Below are 17,231 nucleotides of genomic sequence, written 5' to 3'. Positions count from 1 at the left end.
GAAATGCGCTTGGTGAGATAAAAAATTAGAACCGCCAGGAATGGTCATGAAATAAGAAGCTTGAAAGAGGGTTAGTCAATCTATCGGGATACATCTGTTGATGGTGGAGGGAGGTAATTTGTGTAGAAGGTACTTTTGTAGAAATCTTAAGTCAAAGAATTTAAGGATAGACATAGGGGAGACTGATTGAACTGAAAGCCTGTCAAATGCCTTAAAACCTTCAGGACACAGGACACTTGTCTTTTCTTCTGCAACCACAGTTGGTCAGTTGGTCTCCTGCAAGGAAGTGGATGGAACCTCTAAGTATCCCCTAGATCATTAGAGCTGTAGTTAGCATCACCCTCCCTCCCCATTCCTCATTCCCCAAACCCTCAGGCAGAAGTGACAAACCAAAGACTTCTGAACACATTTATTTGATATGTCAAGTGGAGAGAGGAGTGATTTAGGGTTACTCCCCACTTCTACCTGTGGGGGTGTTCATAAGCTCAGACAGAAGAGCAGCATAGAGCCCATGACCCACTCCTTGGGAAAATGAGACAACCTGCTGTGTTGGTTGGGGGAACAAGGTGAGAATAAAAAGCAGGAAGTTGAGAAGTAAAGCTGAGAGCCGGAAGGGCAGCAGCAGAACTGAGGCTGAGGATTGCTGCAGGAAAATCCCAAGGAGGGTGAAGAAGATATCCTGAAAAGTGGTTAGGGCTGGAAGCAGGATGTGAACAAGGAGCCAGGCCTGGAGAGAGAAGCAAGACCTACACAACGGGATGGGATATCCAGGAAGAGGGTAGAGTGTGCAAAGTCATGAACGGGCTGTTGCAGGGCTTAACATGGAAAGCAGGGAATTGCCTCTGCAAAAGGGCAAAGAGATTGGAGACTAACCGTAAGTAGGGTTTTCTTACTGCTTCTGAACGAATGCAAGTGACTTTGGGACCCACTTGGGGCCCTAGCACAAGTGGCCCTGTGTGTGCCATTTCTATGGCTGGGTACACAAGTATTCCCATATGCATGTGAAGTGACCAGGACATGAATGCATGTGTCTATGCCCAGTAAAGAGAGTACTTACCCTTCACTGCGAATAAGAGTACTGTGCTTGTGGACACTTTTTTTACTCATGTGTGCGTGCACCGTGCCCAACAGCACATGCAAAAGACCCCTATGTCCGTGGTGTGTGTGTGAGTTGGTTCTCCCACCTGTCCCATCAAGGTCCTGATCCCTACCCTCCTTGGTTCCTCTCACTCATCTCAGCGCCCTGGCTCCCCTGGCCCGCCTAGACTCTGGAAGCCCCCTAGCAGGCGGATCTGCTCAGTCTGCATTGAGTGGCGCCTCACCAACTTGCGTTTGGTCCTAGGAGAGCCTGGCGCCCCCGCCTGGGGAGGGGCGGGCAGCGAAGGCGCCCGACCTCCGGGCTGGGGGCGAATATCGGGGATGGGAGGGTGGGGGCTGACGTTGAGCGGAGGCAGGAAACCAGGCCGCGTTTGCGCGATGTGGTCCAGGAGCAACGTCCCCGAGCCCCTCCGCTCCAGCAGCCCGGGACTCCGCCTCCGTCCGCTCAGCGGAGATACAGCCCCGGGCAGACTCTCCTGGGACTGGCGCGGGGAGGGAGCCGAGCCGGCTGGAGGGAGGGTCAGCGGGGAGGCGCTGTATCGGCGGCGCTCCAGGGACAAGCGGCTGCACTCCGGCGAGTCGGGGCAAATACTTCCGGGGGTATCGAGCTCCACCGACTCCATGCGGCTCAGTTTCTGCCTCAGCCCTGACGGCGGACCAGACTCCTGAGCTTCTGGCGCAGTGTTTCGGCGAGAGAGAGGACCCCCACCCGTCACTTTCTCCGCCCACGGGGGCGGATCCTCCGGACCTTCAGTGCTGTGACGCCTGGAAAGACGGGGTCGACCGGTCAGGGTCAGGCCGTTGAATTCCGCAGTCAGGCGCTCGATCCCCGGCCTCCCTTCCGCGGGTGGGACTGGTTGAGGAGGGGCCACTAGGCCCCAGGGCTCGGAGTTGAGCCTTTTGAGTGGTTTTGGAGGGTGACGGGGTGGCTTGGGGAGCGGCTCAGAAGGGGAGGAGTCATCAGGGGGCTTAGGAAGAGGGAATTCGAATACGTCCCGCTTCTCCTCTTCTTCCTGAGCGCGAGGGGATAGCAACCCCCGTCCTCCTCCTCCTCCTCCTCCTCCTCCTCCTCCTCCTCCTCCTCCTCCTCCTCCTCCTCCTCCTTCTCCTCCACCTCCCCCTCCTCCTCCTCCTCCTGCAGTCTGCAGTTGGATTTCGGAAGGCGACGTGCAGACCCCGGGGCTAGGAGGAGCGGGAGCAGGGTCCTCCACCCCCGGGGACGGTGGGGAATTGAGATACTGCCGTGTCTTCTTGGTTCCCGAGGGCGAGGTGTCGGTGGTGATGATGATGACCTCGGTGCCCTTGGCCTTACAGGCGTCCAGCAGCGTGGCAAGAGTCTCGCGGTCCCCACGGTCCAGGGCGTGAACAAGCGCCGAGGCGCCCGCGTGATCTCGCACAGAGGGGTCTGCACCGTGGGCAAGGAGCAGCGAGGCCACGGCGGCGCCCCCACCCCCGGCGCAAGCGTGCATCAGCGCGGTGCGCCCCAGGCGGTCTGCGATGTTGGGGTCCGCACCTTGCTCCAGGAGGTAGCGAACCATGCGCGCCTTGTTCTGGGGGTCGTCGTAACGGGCCCGACAGGCCGCCATTAGTGCAGTCTCCCCCTGGGCATCACCCTCATTCACGTAGGCGCCTCCCTCCAGAAGCAAACGGGCCAAGCGTAGCTTACCCTGACCCACGGCCCGAAGAAGAGCGTGGCCCTCGGTGTGCAGCATAGCTGCGGCAGGGGCGAGAGCACCAATGGAGCCGGGACTGGGGCCCGCCGAGGATGTCTAGGGGCGTGGGGGTGGTGGCTGGCGGAGGCCTGAGGGCTCAGTGGCGAAGTCAATCCCTGCAAGAAAGAGAGAGATCTTATTGACGGATTCAGGCAAGGAAACTGAGGCACCGGTGGAAGGAAACGGCGTGGGGAGATCTCCACGGCACTATTACTTCCTCTAACTCATGCCTTTGAGCCGCCCCGGCCCCCCAGCGCATGCCTGAGAAGGTGGGAAGGTGCACCCGCATTGAAGGACGAGCGCGCGTGCAAATGCGTACGTGCACGCGCAAGGATACCGCAACCCCACCCTCACCCCACGGCTTATCAGACCTTTCCAGCATCCCCCTTTTCTTATCCGCACTTGGAATACCCCTTTCTAGGATGCTGAACGCCACCCACCCACACACATGCACCCATACATTCACACACATAATTCCCATTCCTAACCTCTTTTAGGTTGCCACAGCCCCAAAAATTGAATGGGGGGAGGGAAGCAGCTTGCGTTTGGGACCTAAAACGGGTGGGGGAGAATTGGGGGGTTTCTTTTGCCCCTGCTATGTTCCCCATCACTCCTTGCTCTTTCCCTCCCAGGCTGTGCGCCCAAATAGATACCTGAATTTCCGCAGGATCTCCGCCGGGCCAGGACTGAGGCCAGGGCCATGGGGCAGCCTGGGTGGCGGAGCTGGGTTCCCAGGGGCCCACATGGCGTGGGGAGGGGCACTCGGATTCCCTTGGTGTCAGTATCTGCGCCCGGGCACCGAATCCTGGTCCCTCCTCCCGGTGCGCCCCGGGCAAGGCGCCGGCTCGGGAGGAGAGAAGCTGGGGGGGGGGGCGGAGCTCTGCCTTGCTATTTATAGCCTAGTCTCTGCGGGTGGGGGCGTTGGGCACCAAACCGTTCCCCCACCCATGCACACATAAAGCCCCAAACCCTAGAGGCTCCAATCCTGACTTCTCTTGCTCAGCCGACCTCCCCTCAGCCCCAACAAACCTAAATGTTTCTAGGAGACTCCTCCGCGACTCAGACTGGGACCATCCCAATTCTTCGCTGAGCAGAGTCCCATTCTCCGCGATAGGTGTATTTATGCGCTCCTATGCGCCGGCTCTGACCTGCCACAGGTCAGAGCACATGGCACACTGTGCAGAGGCGGAGAAAGGCGATTGAGATCCACAGCCAGAGTCCATACTGCGCAGAGAGAAGCAAGAGATCTGGCTGCCTTCTTGTAGTTTACATGTCAGGGAGAACTGGAGCCAGGCACAGCGGTACATTCTCACTCCACCTCCGCCCAAACGGAACACACAGCACACGTAAACTTGAACCTCAGATCCCTTGTACAGACCTCAGATAAGTATGAGGAGAGTGGATATACTGGGTCATTTTTAGCTACACCAGGGAGCATTCCCAGATGCCTTCCTCCCCATATTCTTGGAGGGGGAGAGGGAGAGAGAAAAGGGGCAGAGAGAAGCGCGAACCTTGTAACACATCCCTTTCTCATTGCATCTCTTTACACTCCGTCTTGCTTAGACTCATTATTTTTCCATGTTGGTTGAGGGTCTCTGTCCAATCGCTCCTTAAGTCTTCTCTCTGCCTATCTGTCGCAATCGTTATCGGTCTCTCGGCTGCCTGTCTCTGCCTCTCCTTGCCACCTGCCCTGTCTCCATGGTTACCATGCTTCCATCTGCATATTTTAGGAAGGAGTTTGTGTCCAGCTGGAAGGCATGAGGGGAAGTGGAAGATGAGGAAAAAATCCCAAGGATTTGGAAAACTCACCTGATATAATTCAGACTGGAAGCCACCAGACAAAAGATACTAAAAATAGTGTTTCTGGAGAAGGAGGGGGAGAAATATTGCAAGGAAGCTACCCATTTGCACCAGCTACATTTGTTGGACACCAGCTATATGCTAAGTACTTCACATACGTTATTTCAAATCCTCAGAACAATGCTGTAAGATAGGAATCTCCTTGTTATCTCTTGTTATAGATGAAGAAACTGAGACTTACTAAAGTTAAGCAAGTTCTCCAAAGCCTCACAGCTTTGTTTCTGTCCTTTTCCAAAGACTGGGCACTTGCCACTACACCTATAGCCTTCCAAGTCCAGAGGCTTCACTTCCAGGGCCATTTTCTCAGACATGTAGGACAGTCTTGACTGACTCCTAAGTTTTATCACCACTCTGAATTATTCTCTCTTCCCATTTCTGGGGTTGTTTTTGTGGGGTGTGTGTGTGTGTGTGTGTGTGTGTATGAAAGTAGGATTCCTCTCCACCACCATCCCCCATCCACCCTCACCACCGTGCCCCCCTTCACCAAGGGCTAGGAAGAACTGAAAGGCAAGCGAAAATGCAGGAAACACTGGGCTCCTGTCCTGCCACAACTCTGGTTCTCTGATTCCTAATCCTTCCTTCCCCAAACTTTCCTCCCATCTTCTCATAGACATGGCAGCAACCCACAAAGAGGGGAAAAATAGAAAAGAAGTAGTCATTGGTGGTGCTGGAGGGAAGCCGTGTAGGATTAGAGGGAAGATTGGAGTAATGGAGGGGCCAGGCTGTGAAGCCCGAGTCACAAAAAGACTGATCCTAACGAACAACCGTTTCATTTTTCTGTGGAGGCTTCCTCAACAGAGTCTCTCGGTGAGATCTAAGTGTCAGGTTCCGTCTGCGGACTCTCGCTACCCAGCAGATCCCCCATCTGAGATGAGGTCGGAAAAAACCGACCCCTGGTTGATTTTGCAACCCCATCTTCCTTCGCGCCGCCGCCTGCTTCCCAAACCCGGGTTCAGGTTGAACTCTCCCCCTCCCTACGTCTCCTAGGCCTTCAAGTGGGCGGATCTCCCTCCTCGTCTTCTCCTAGATTGGCCGGGAGAACTCACCAATGGGGAGCTCTGAGAGGCGGACCTACAGCGCCACCAGCTAGAGGAAGACCAGCAAATTTCAAGTTGGCTGCGACGAGGGCTCCGCGTGGGGGAGGGGCAGCAGGTAAGGCTCGGCCCGGGTGGCCCTGACCTGGTTCTGTCCCACATCTCCCGAACTAGTTCACCAGGGCCAAGCTGCGAAATAGACAACGCTTTCCCGCAGCCTGTTGGATCTAGCCCCCTCTAGTTTCCTACTCTTCTTTCCCTTTCTCTCCTGGGCTCCCATTGCTGGACTGATTATATACCAGAAAACTGCAGTTTTTCTTTCGTTCATAGAGGAGAGAGATTAAAGCACAAAGTGAGGAATGCTCACTCGTATCTCTGACTGTTTGCTGTGGCATCAGTTTCCCTGGAATCTATTCCTGTTATTCCCTTGTCTAAGAATCTGACAAACTCCTGTTATCTATCAGGACTTAGTTGAAATATTACCTCCTACCTGTAGCTTTCCTGGACTACATTTTTCTTCTTCTCCTTCTAACTCCCCCTCCCCTAAAGAATTAACCGTTCCCCAGTCTGACGATAGTGTTTTATGCATATCTCCGTTAGAGCCCTTAGTGGGCTCTCTAATGTTTCTGTTCTGAGAACATAAGGTTTTGTAAGCAGGTTCTTGTACTAATAGGAAGTGCCCAATAAAGGTTAATTGAATCGAATGGATTGGGAAGGCAGAATTTAAACTCCTAACGTAATTGGGGAACAAGTAATAAAACACAAAACATACACAATATCTAATTAAGATATCTTAAATTAGTGGCTTGTAATATAATTGCTCCCACAGTCAAGAGAAGGGAGAAAGCTAGGAGGAATGGGACAGTAAGGGGAGACTTGATGAATCACAAGGTCTCAAGTTTGGAAGAGCTCTCAGAAATCATGTATTCATTCATTCGTTCAACAGATATTTATTGAGCACCTACTATATGCCAGACATATGCTAGACAATGGGGATCATAGTGAATTCTCTACTTTAGATGTGCATCCTTCATCTGATAAACTGTATTTAGTAAATTGTTATCCAGCTTCTGTTTTTTTTTAATATTTTATTTATTTATTTGACAGAGAGAAATCATAAGTAGATGGAGAGGCAGGCAGAGAGAGAGGGAAGCAGGCTCTCTGCTGAGCAGAGAGCCCGATGCGGGACTCGATCCCAGATCATGACCTGAGCTGAAGGCAGCGGCTTAACCCACTGAGCCATTCAGGCGCCCTCCAGCTTCTGTTTTAAAGAGGACTCCCTCTCTCACTTTGCAGGTCATTCCATTTTTGGATATTTGTTCCTCAGTTAATATCCAACAAATATGCTAGACAAATATATAGCTCAACAAAATGCATTCCTCACTCTCGTTGCAAAAGAGAGGGACCTATCCTGATTAAGAACATGGATTTGAATTCCAGTAGCATTTTTTTTTAATTTTTTTTTTAAGATTTTATTTATTTATTTGACAGAGAGAGATTACAAGTAGGCAGAGAGGCAGGCAGAGAGAGAGAGAGGAGGAAGCAGGTTCCCTGCTGAGCAGAGAGCCCGATGCGGGACTCGATCCCAGGACCCTGAGATCATGACCTGAGCTGAAGGCAGTGGCTTAACCCACTGAGCCACCCAGGTGCCCTCCAGTAGCATTCTTAAAAATAAAGAAAACCATCCCTTATGGTTTCTGATTAAAGAAGTAATAAACATTTATTCTAGAAAATTGTGGGAATACATTAAGGTGTAAATCAAAATGCCTATTATTCTAGAAAACTTGGAAACACATAAAGGTATAAGTCAAAATGCTTATTATTTAATGGCCATGATCTAGTGATAACCATTATTATTACTTTAATACTTATCCTTTCAATTTCTTTTCTGCATACATATATATGTATATACGTGTGTGTGTATGTTACATAAATCAGGCTATACAACAAATACAATTTTATATCATCTTTCCCTCCACTTTATACTGTGAACATTTTTTTCCTTTTAAATATTACTTGAAGTCATTTTTCTTTCTATATAATAGTCTAAAATGGATATTTGCTTTTTTTTGACCATTCGTTGTTCATTGGGCCATTTAGGTTATTTCAGAAGTTTTGCTCCCATGGATAGCTCTATAATGACCATCCTTGTATTTACAAATCTGATTATATATATGATGATTTCTTTGCACAGATGTTTTAAGTAGGGTTATTGGATTAAGGATATGAACATTTAAGAGGCTGTCGATTCAAATGACCAAATTGTTGCAAGTTGCTCCCCTGACAGACTGTGTATAAACAAAATCCTTCCAGTCAGTTATAAGAAGGTCCATGTCAAAAAAACTGGCAGCCCGATTATCTATTATGTCTTTGTAAATTTGAAGAGTGGTTTTATTAATCATTCTTCTGTCAATTACCTATTCATGTCCTTTGCACATTTATCCTATTGGTATGATTTTTTTTCATTTGGATTTCCATGAGTTCATATAGTAAGGGTTAACTCCTTGTCATATTTATGATAAATATAGCAAATCCTAAATATTAGAGTGCTCTAGGCCTCAGTCTCTGGATCTCTTCTTTTCTCTGTTCACATCTACCCCATTCGGCATTCCACTCAGTCTCGGGTGGAAAATAAATATTTGTTATTGGTAACTCTACGAGAATGTAAGCTCCATTTCAAGTCTTCGGGCACAGCAGTTTTTGTTTGTTTTGCTCACTGCTATATCCCTAGCACTTGGAATAGTGCCTGGCATATAGCAAGCACTCAGTGAATATTTGTTGACTGAATTAAGATGGTATTATTATTATTATTATTATTCCCATTTGTAGGTGAGGAAACAGGTTTAGAGATATTAAATTCATTGCTGGAGGTTGTGCAGCTGGAAATAACAGAACTGGAATTCAAATCCCTGTTCTTAACCACTACATGTACTGCCTTTCTGGAATTTGATGTAGTGAGTTTTCTGTATGTTTTGTTGAAACCTGCTTCTTAATAATTTCTACCAGAATACAGTTACTACAGTGAGTACCATGTATATGAGTTGTTTGGGAGAAGGAGAGTACAAGGATGACCTCTAGGGAGGGTTGACAGTAAGGAAAAGCAGTTTGGGTCCAGATCATAGAAGAACCTTAATATCCCCAAGAAGTTAGACTCAATCACAATCTTAAATAGAAGAGACACACCGTACCTTCCTGACCTGAGTTTGGTAGAGATGGGCAGTTTGTAGTTTTCCAATCACTAGTATATTGCCTCAGTTAAGTAAAAATATTGTCTTCCTTTTACACCATATCCTTGGAGGTCACTTGGTTAGTATCTGGAAATGGAGTTCGATTTGTCTAACCTCAAAGCTCACAGACTTTTCTTGACTCCTTACTGCTTTGCATCAAACCAGCTCCCATCCCCACTGCTAGAACTGTGTATGTCAGGTGGAAAGAAACCTAAACCATTGGTTAGAGTGTCCTTTCCCTTGAAAGGGCCTGAAGACATGCTCACAAATTCGTTCTCCTTCTCTAGTGTTTATGAGACATTCTTTCCCCCCTAATATGCTCTCTCTCTCTCTCTCTCTTTTTTTTTAAAGATTTTATGTATTTATTTGACATAGAGAGAGAGAGAGTGAGAGATAGAGAGCACAAGCAGGGAGAGTGGCAGGCAACCAGGCAGAGGGAGAGGGAAAAGTAGGCTTCCTGTTGAGCAAGGAGCACCATATGGGGCTTGATCCTGAAGGCAGCCACTTAACTAACTGAGCCACCCAGGTGCCCCTTAATATGCTCTTTCAGTCAGTTCACAGTTTAATCTATTGACTGACAGCCATTTTTCCTCACGTTTTTTGCTGAGCCTAAAACTTTCCAAATTCCTCAGACACACATTTTCCACCCTCTCCTTCCTGCTACTTATTATTAATCTCATCTACTATTCTGTTGCTATATTTCTAAATTATTTCTCTTATTAAAAAAGCAATATTCAGGGGTGCCTGGGTGGCTCAGTGGGTTAAGCCTCTGCCTTCGGCTGGTGTCATGATCTCAGGGTCCTGGAATGGAGCCCTGTATCCCTCTCTCTGCTTAGCAGGGAGCCTGCTTCCCCCTCTCTCTCTCTGCCTGCCTCTCTGCCTGCTTGTGATCTCTGTCAAATAAATAAATAAAATCTTTAAAAAAAAATTAAATTAAAAATTAAAAAACAATATTCAGTATAGAAAACAAACTTTAAAATATACGTAACCCCCCCAAAAAAAGCCCCACAAATCCCATCACCTCAGATTAGCCAATATTAATTTTCAATGTGTATCCTTCAAGAACAACTTTTTTTAAAAGCATAAATGTATATGTATATATAAAAAATGTATATGCGCGTTTGACAAAATAGATAACCTTATTCATATTTCTTTTTTTTTAAGATTTTATTTATTTTTATTTATTTATTTGACAGACAGAGATCACAAGTAGGCAGAGAGGCAGGAGAGAGAGAGGAGGAAGCAGGCTCCCCGCTGAGCAGAGAGCCCCGTGTGGGGCTCGATCCCAGACCCTGAGATCATGACCTGAGCCGAAGGCAGCGGCTTAACCCACTGAGCCACCCAGGTGCCCCCTTATTCGTATTTCTAAATCTTTTTTTTTTTCACCAACTAGGGCATTTTGTTGAGCCGCGTATTTCTTGTTTAGAGTATTTGTTGGATATTAATTGAAGAACAAATACCCCAAAAGGGAATAACTTGTGAAGTAAGATAAGCAATCCTCTTACTAAAGATGGGTAAATAGAAACTATATAACAATTTACTAAAAAAAAAAAAAAAGCAATTTACTAAATATGGTCTATCATATCATGAGAGCATGTCTTCAGGCCCTTTCAAGGGAAAGGACACTCTAACCAATGGTTTAGGTTTCTTTCTACGTGACATACACAGGAAGTATACATGTCTAGAGTAGAGGATTCACTATGATCCCTGTTGTCTAGCACTGTGTCTGGCATATAGTAAATGCTCAGTAATTATTTGTTAAATGAATGAATACATGATTTCTGAGAGCTCTCCCAAATTTGAGACCTTGTGATTCATCAAGCCTCATTTCACCAACCCATTCTTTCTAGATTTCTCCCTTCTCCCATCTTATTAAGGGTATATACCCTTACTAGCAACATAATTTAATATTGTTGATGTTGACTTGGTCAACAGACTAAAGTAGTGTTTGTCCACGTTCTCCACTATAGAATTACTCTCCCATTTCCTAAGCTGAATTAGACAAAATTCCCTATATATAGTCTACACTTAGGGAGTGGAAGGTTATACTCCCCTCTTCAGGGTAGAGTTTACATAATTTATTCAGAATTCTACATGAGAATTTTGTATTTTCTCCTCCATGTATTAACTTACTTATTTATATCAGTGTAGACTCATGGATATTTGTTTTATACTTTGGGGTTATAAGCTAATACTGCTTTATTTTACTGCTCAAATTCTTCCAGCTTTGGCCATTGGGAGCTCTTTTGGTTGACTCTTAGGCCCTTTTGAAATAGCCCCACATGTATGTATGTGTGTTGTTGTTTTGAGTACTTCTTTGCTTTCTGGCACTAGAAGATGCTCCCTGCTCCCTTATGTATTTTCTGCCCCAGCCCTAGAATCAGCCATTTTTCTAAAAAGATGTTCCTTTTGCTGGAAAATGGTATTGGAAACCAAGATCTGGGTGCTAGGTGTGCTCTTTGTCACTGGAATATCATTTCTTGCAAATTTCATCTTCATTTGGTAACTTTACCTTCTAACCTATCTGCTTCTCACTGGCCCCTCAAAATCGATAACAAGAAGCAGAGTTCGGTAGCCAAGGGTCTAATCACTTACCCCCTTTTTAATTTTTACTTGAGAAAGAGAGAGAGAGTAAGGGGAGGTGCAGAGGGAGAGAGGGAATCCAAACAGACTCCCCACAGAGCAAGGATCCAATGCAGGGCTCCAGCTCATGACCCTGAGATCATGACCGTGAGTTCATGACCTGAGCCGAAATCGAGTCGGACGCTTAACCTACTGAGTCATCAGGCACCCCCACTTTCCCATTTGTCCTACAGTTACACTATATTGCAATTATCTATCCTGTAGGACCATGTCTCATCCATGTCTGTACTTCCAAAAATATCCTGCCTGGTACAGTGCAGCCTACCCCATCAAAATATGTTGAATTACACTGGCTATTTGGGTCCTAAGGGGAAAATATTGAGTGTCTTATACCTCTCTGGCTTCCCATGATTCTACTATACTTTTCATTTTGTTTTTGTTTTTATCAGGTTTTTCTCACTGGATCACTGAATACCCAGGCCCCCTCCACCATGGCCAGTCGGGGTGGGGGCCGGGGTCGTGGCCGGGGCCAGCTGACCTTCAACATGGAGGCTGTGGGCATTGGGAAGGGGGATGCTCTGCCCCCATCCACCCTTCAGCCTTCTCCACTTTTCCCCGTGAGTATCTTCTCCCCTTGTGTGCCCCTGGCTGACTGTATATGAGCCTGGATTCCTCATGGGCCAGCATAAAACTCAGCTTGCCCCTTCCTGTTTCTATGCTTTCAACTCACATGGGATGTTTTCCAGGCAAAGTAGTTTCTTACACCCCCAACTCCTCAGCTCTCAAAATGCTGTGTCGTTCCCCCCATTTTTCTCTGGACTTCTGGTCAGTGGGAGCATTGGATTGAATTGGGGGGAAAGACCATTCTAGGTTTGTACTCTAGTGTTTGTTTTTTTTTTTTTTTTAAAGATTTTATTTATTTATTTGACAGAGGGAGATCACAAGTAGGCAGAGAGGCAGGCAGAGAGAGAGAGGAGGAAGCAGGCTCCCTGCTGAGCAGAGAGCCCCGATGCGGGACTCGATCCCAGGACCCTGAGATCATGACCTGAGCTTAACCCACTGAGCCACCCAGGCGCCCCTAGTGTTTGTTTTGTTTTTTCCCTGAACTGACCACTGCCCCTGCTTCCTTAGCCCTTGGAGTTCCGCCCAGTACCTCTGCCTGCAGGAGAGGAAGGGGAGTATGTCCTGGCACTGAAGCAGGAGCTACGAGGGGCCATGAGGCAGCTCCCCTACTTCATCCGGCCAGCTGTCCCCAAAAGAGGTCAGTTGGAATGCTACCATCATGTTCTGAATGCCTTTCATGAGTAGTGCCCTGTACACAGCACCACTGGGGGGCCAGAGAGGCCAGAAGAGCCACCGAAAGCTGACTATTTAGCTGGAGAGATCATAAAAATTACCCCTGTATTTGAAATTTATCCATGGTTTGTTCTGAGTCTCACGACAGTCTCACAACAGTAGGAGATTAAGCATCACAGTGCTCATTTCATAGGTATGAAGGGAATATATCAACATGGTTGACAGGTTGGATATTACAGGCATCAAACAATCAGAAAGGAGGCTGATGCTGGGTGTGTGAGAAGCCCTCCTAAGGTTAGCAGGATTCTGGAGAGATCAGGGAGACCAGGAGGGACCAAAGAAGGGGAGTCACTTGGGAGGCTTGGGATAGTGGATATTTACCAGCTGGTGTGGAAGTGCAATGTTTGAGGTTACTGATAAACAGTGCTTTCCAGCTGAAGCCTTAGAAGCTGAAGCTCAGAGGGATGAAAGACTTGCCTGGTAGCCCCATTAACTCCACAAAGAGTCCAGAGAAGACTGAAACCCTGATCTCTTGCTCTTTAGTATCCCTTCCTTTCCATACCTCTCAACATGGCTGTGCTTTTGGGTTAAGGGAGATGTATTACAATTTGGGGTGACCAAGGGACAAGGTAGAAGAATGTTGAAGGTCCTCATGGAAGCTGACCCGCCCCCAGGTTCTGGGTTTGGGGTGAAGGAACAGACAATGCCTGAGCATCAAGTGGGCTGGGCCCTCAGGAACAACCCTGTTCTAGGGCTCTGAAAGGATAAAACTTTGACCCTTGGCCTCTGACCCCTCAGATGTGGAGCGTTACTCAGATAAATACCAGATGTCAGGGCCGATTGACAATGCCATCGACTGGAACCCTGGTAGGTGGTGGGCCCGTTCATTTACTGCCCTTTTTTAAATCCTCAAGGTGCCACAAGCCACCAACCTGTCCACCTTTCTCTGTCCACCCCCCACTCTATTCAGTATTTACAAACTGGAGCCCAAGATGTGTTCCAAAACCACTCTCTGACTCTACGTGGAAACCTATTAAATAGCCCCGCTTTCTGGAGGTTTCCAAGACACAGTTTTGTTCTAAGTAACTATGACCCAACTAATCCCTTCCTTCCTCACCATTATTCTGTCTCTTACCTCTCCTTTTAAAACCAGTTATTCATAGGAGACCCCAGGCAGGGTCTTATTGACATTTACATTCCCACTGTTCCCAGATTGGCGACGTTTACCCCGGGAGCTAAAGATCCGAGTGCGGAAGCTACAAAAGGAACGTGAGTGTATCTGGGAAAAGCAATTTCCTTCACCAGCTGGAGGGCCCCGAGGCAGTTGGTGGTCTTGCCTGCCCTCCCAGTTCCAACCCACTCTACCCACTATTGTAGCTGGATGCCATGGTGGCCACATGAGGGCAGCAGAGTGACATCATCTCTGGGAGAGGGTGTGGTAGAAAGCTAATAAGGAAGTTTGCTCTCTGTTGGTTCACCTTTTGATTCCTTGACCAGGGACCACCATCCTAATCCCCAAGAGGCCCCCTAAGAACACAGAAGATAAGGAAGAAACAATACAGAAACTAGAGGTAAGGGGGAAATGTGCATAGAGACCACCTGGACCCCGGACTCATTGCCTGTCCTTTGGCCTCTGTGTGCTTCTTTCTTTCTCTTCTCTGAGCGGAGTCTGAGTTTCTCCTTCTGCTCATCTCCACATAAGACCCTGGAGAAAAAGGAGGAAGAAGTGACTTCAGAGGAAGATGAGGAGAAAGAAGAAGAAGAAGAGAAGGAAGAGGAAGAAGAAGAGGAGTATGATGAAGAAGAACATGAAGAGGTGAAGGGGCTCTCCTTCCACCCTCAGTCCCCCTGTCTTCCTCATCAGCTGTGGGGGTCTCGACTCCATCCACCAGCGATGTTCTCTCTAGAGGGTTGGAGAGCCAAAGGAGATGTGTCCCAGAGGATTGTGCCCTCCACTTCATGTGTCCCTAGGGTCTTCTCAAGAGCAAACTGCAGCCAGAAGGGACTTCCCAGGCCTGGGATAGTTTCCTGGGGAGGGGAGGAGAAGGGCCTGACACACCGGGAGGAAGGAAAAGGCTGAAAGCAAGCCTGACTTGGATTTCTATTTGTTCTGTTTCAGGAAACTGATTACATCATGTCATATTTTGACAATGGAGAGGACTTTGGGGGTGACAGTGATGACAATATGGATGAGGCTATATACTGAAAAAGGAGCCTGAACAGCACCCTGGGCCTTTGGATCTTTTTTTGATTTAAGATACAGAGAATAACTGTCCCTATTATTTGGTTTTGTGGACAGGCAGATCATTTGCTGAGAGCCCAGATGAACTGTTTGGCCCTGGGGATAGGAATGGACAATGCTGACAGCTAGCTCTCTTTTGTACCCTTCCCCTCCTGCCTTCCGTGTATCACCTCTGATAGCTTGGGCAAAGGGCAAAGGACCAATGGCTTAATTGTCAAAGAAACACTGGCGTCATTGGAGCTGAGACAGCTGAACGTATGTCCCCACCCACTTTCTTATAGTGAAAGATAACTGGGAATGTGTGCAATTAGGAGGAATAAGACCAGCTTTATATTTTTAAATAAAATGTTTTCATCCGTCTCTCTGTGGAGGGTGAGGCCTGGTGGGAGAGGCCTGGAGGAAAGAAGGGAGTGCCTAGCTGGGCCATTCTTTCCTGACACATCAGAGCCCACCGTGACACACTGGGGGTCACAGCCTTCCTGTCCTTTACCCCTCACCTCCCACTCCCTTGGTGGGACACATACTCCCAATCAAGCCCTGCCAGGAAACAGTCAGGAAGTCATCGAGGAGGCTGCGCAGAGAGAGTAGTAGAGACCAGCCCATTCCCTGAAGCTGGCGTCTGAGCCTCTGGTCCTTGGACCATGGGACGCCTGGGGATTGTCTCTTTTCACATGTGTTCACAGGGACATGGGCCCTCTCTTTCCCACACTTGACCTTGATCTTAGCCTTGTTTACAAAGAAAGATTACAGCTATTTTTGCGAGAGAGAGTCAAGAAAGCCAGGTGCAGGGAGGGAGTGGGGAGGAGGTGCTGATTCTTCCTCATTGTACACCCTCTTCCAGGCCCCTGGGAACCCCACATAGAAAGCTAGGTCTGTGCAAAGGGAACCCCCATTCTCCACTTCCAGAAGCTGCTTTGTGGCTGAGTTGCAGTTTCTCTTTTGATTCTCCCTTTGTGGAATTTAGTTAGCCTTTCTTACTCCCTTCTTGGAGTAGAGGGGGTAGGCGGTATTGCTTTACAGGAAGTAAAGAGGGTGGGGAGGAGGGGAGTGACTTAGGGACACTCACAGCTCCGAGAGATGCTTTCTCGCCCACACAGCTCTCCCTGGGGTGAGGTCACTTCTCTAGGCCCTGATTGGCTTCCGATGTAGCCCTCCATGAGCTGATTGGCTTCAGCCACTTGCCATGCAACGGTCACGAGCGAGCTGCGTGTCCAGAATAGGGACTGAATAAGGAGGCAGGCACAGATAGCTGGCATGCTGTCATAGCGACCCTACTAAACATTTGAAAGTTATAAAGAGGGGACGGAAGAGAACCTTCAAGAAATTATCCAGCCATCTTCAGGCATAGAGACTGGTTTGTCTGTGGTAATAGGTATTAAGGTAGAGGCAGCCAAGAGAACAGAGAAAGAAGCAGGAATCGAAAGAGCACCATTCCAGAGTTATTGAGCAATTTGTCGTGATATGTTTCCTTTTCTAGCTCTCCAAGGTGTTAGGTGAATAGAATGGTGGGGGAGGGGCCCCGGGACCTGTCACTGGGGTTTCCCATGGTCACACTTAAGCCTGTAATTGCCGCTCTGGAGAAATCAGCAAGAAACAAATGTGAAAGACACTGAAAAATCTTTTGCCTCCTGTCCCCCTCTCACACATATACCAGTCCTAACCTGATTAACTGTATCTGTGTCTATGTTGGGGGCATAGCCATCCCCCCAGATCCCACCTAATGCCAGCCTAGGACCTTAAAAGAGTAGGAGCAAAGAAGATTCTCCACAAAACTGAGTAGAGGAGGACCGGGACACATTCCTCCCCCAACCACTATATATATGTACATCTTTTCCCATGAAATGGGAGAAAGGAGGGCAAAGGTTAGAGTGATCACTTGGGTTTGGTGGCACTGCCTCAAAAACAAAGCGTCAGAAAGATCAGACCATTCTTGGATTCTTTCCTATCTGGCGTCCTGCCACTCCTGGCAGGTGACCTTGCTCAACAAAGCCAGAGACACGAGATCTAGCAGCTTCCCCAGATTCCAGAACTGTTCCAGGCAGAGTTAGACTGTTTCCATTGACCTCTCCCCTACTTTCCATAGGTTCCATCATGCAGGCTGAAGCCTAAGGTCTAGTAACTAGTCACGACTGTTTATTTCTCTGGAGGACCAGCTGAGAAGTTAGAGGTTGAGGATCCA

The 17,231-nt window shown here is 48.1% G+C and overlaps 2 protein-coding genes across 2 annotated transcripts; one reads left to right on the top strand and one right to left on the bottom strand.

Annotated features, from left to right (window-relative positions):
- Positions 1–394: 394 nt before the first annotated feature.
- On the bottom strand, positions 395–3,807 carry ANKRD34A (ankyrin repeat domain 34A). The gene is made up of 3 exons (XM_013049519.2): positions 3,464–3,807; positions 2,213–2,926; positions 395–2,140 (listed from the first exon to the last, which is right to left on the bottom strand). The coding sequence occupies exons 2-3, from the start codon at positions 2,808–2,810 to the stop codon at positions 1,236–1,238; spliced, it is 1,503 nt and encodes a 500-aa protein (XP_012904973.1). The 5' UTR covers positions 2,811–2,926; positions 3,464–3,807; the 3' UTR covers positions 395–1,235.
- POLR3GL (RNA polymerase III subunit GL) lies at positions 2,491–15,412 on the top strand. The gene is made up of 9 exons (XM_004779657.3): positions 2,491–2,624; positions 5,658–5,822; positions 11,964–12,131; positions 12,646–12,775; positions 13,609–13,677; positions 14,023–14,079; positions 14,308–14,381; positions 14,513–14,626; positions 14,930–15,412. The coding sequence occupies exons 3-9, from the start codon at positions 12,006–12,008 to the stop codon at positions 15,014–15,016; spliced, it is 657 nt and encodes a 218-aa protein (XP_004779714.1). The 5' UTR covers positions 2,491–2,624; positions 5,658–5,822; positions 11,964–12,005; the 3' UTR covers positions 15,017–15,412.
- The last annotated feature ends 1,819 nt before the right edge of the window (positions 15,413–17,231 follow it).

Source organism: Mustela putorius, unplaced genomic scaffold, assembly GCF_011764305.1.
Source record: "Mustela putorius furo isolate JIRA1106 unplaced genomic scaffold, ASM1176430v1.1 tig00000585_pilon_pilon_pilon, whole genome shotgun sequence".
NCBI classification, from domain to species: domain Eukaryota; kingdom Metazoa; phylum Chordata; class Mammalia; order Carnivora; family Mustelidae; genus Mustela; species Mustela putorius.
Note: the sequence above shows the minus strand (reverse complement) of the source record. Positions and strands in the feature narration are given on the sequence as shown.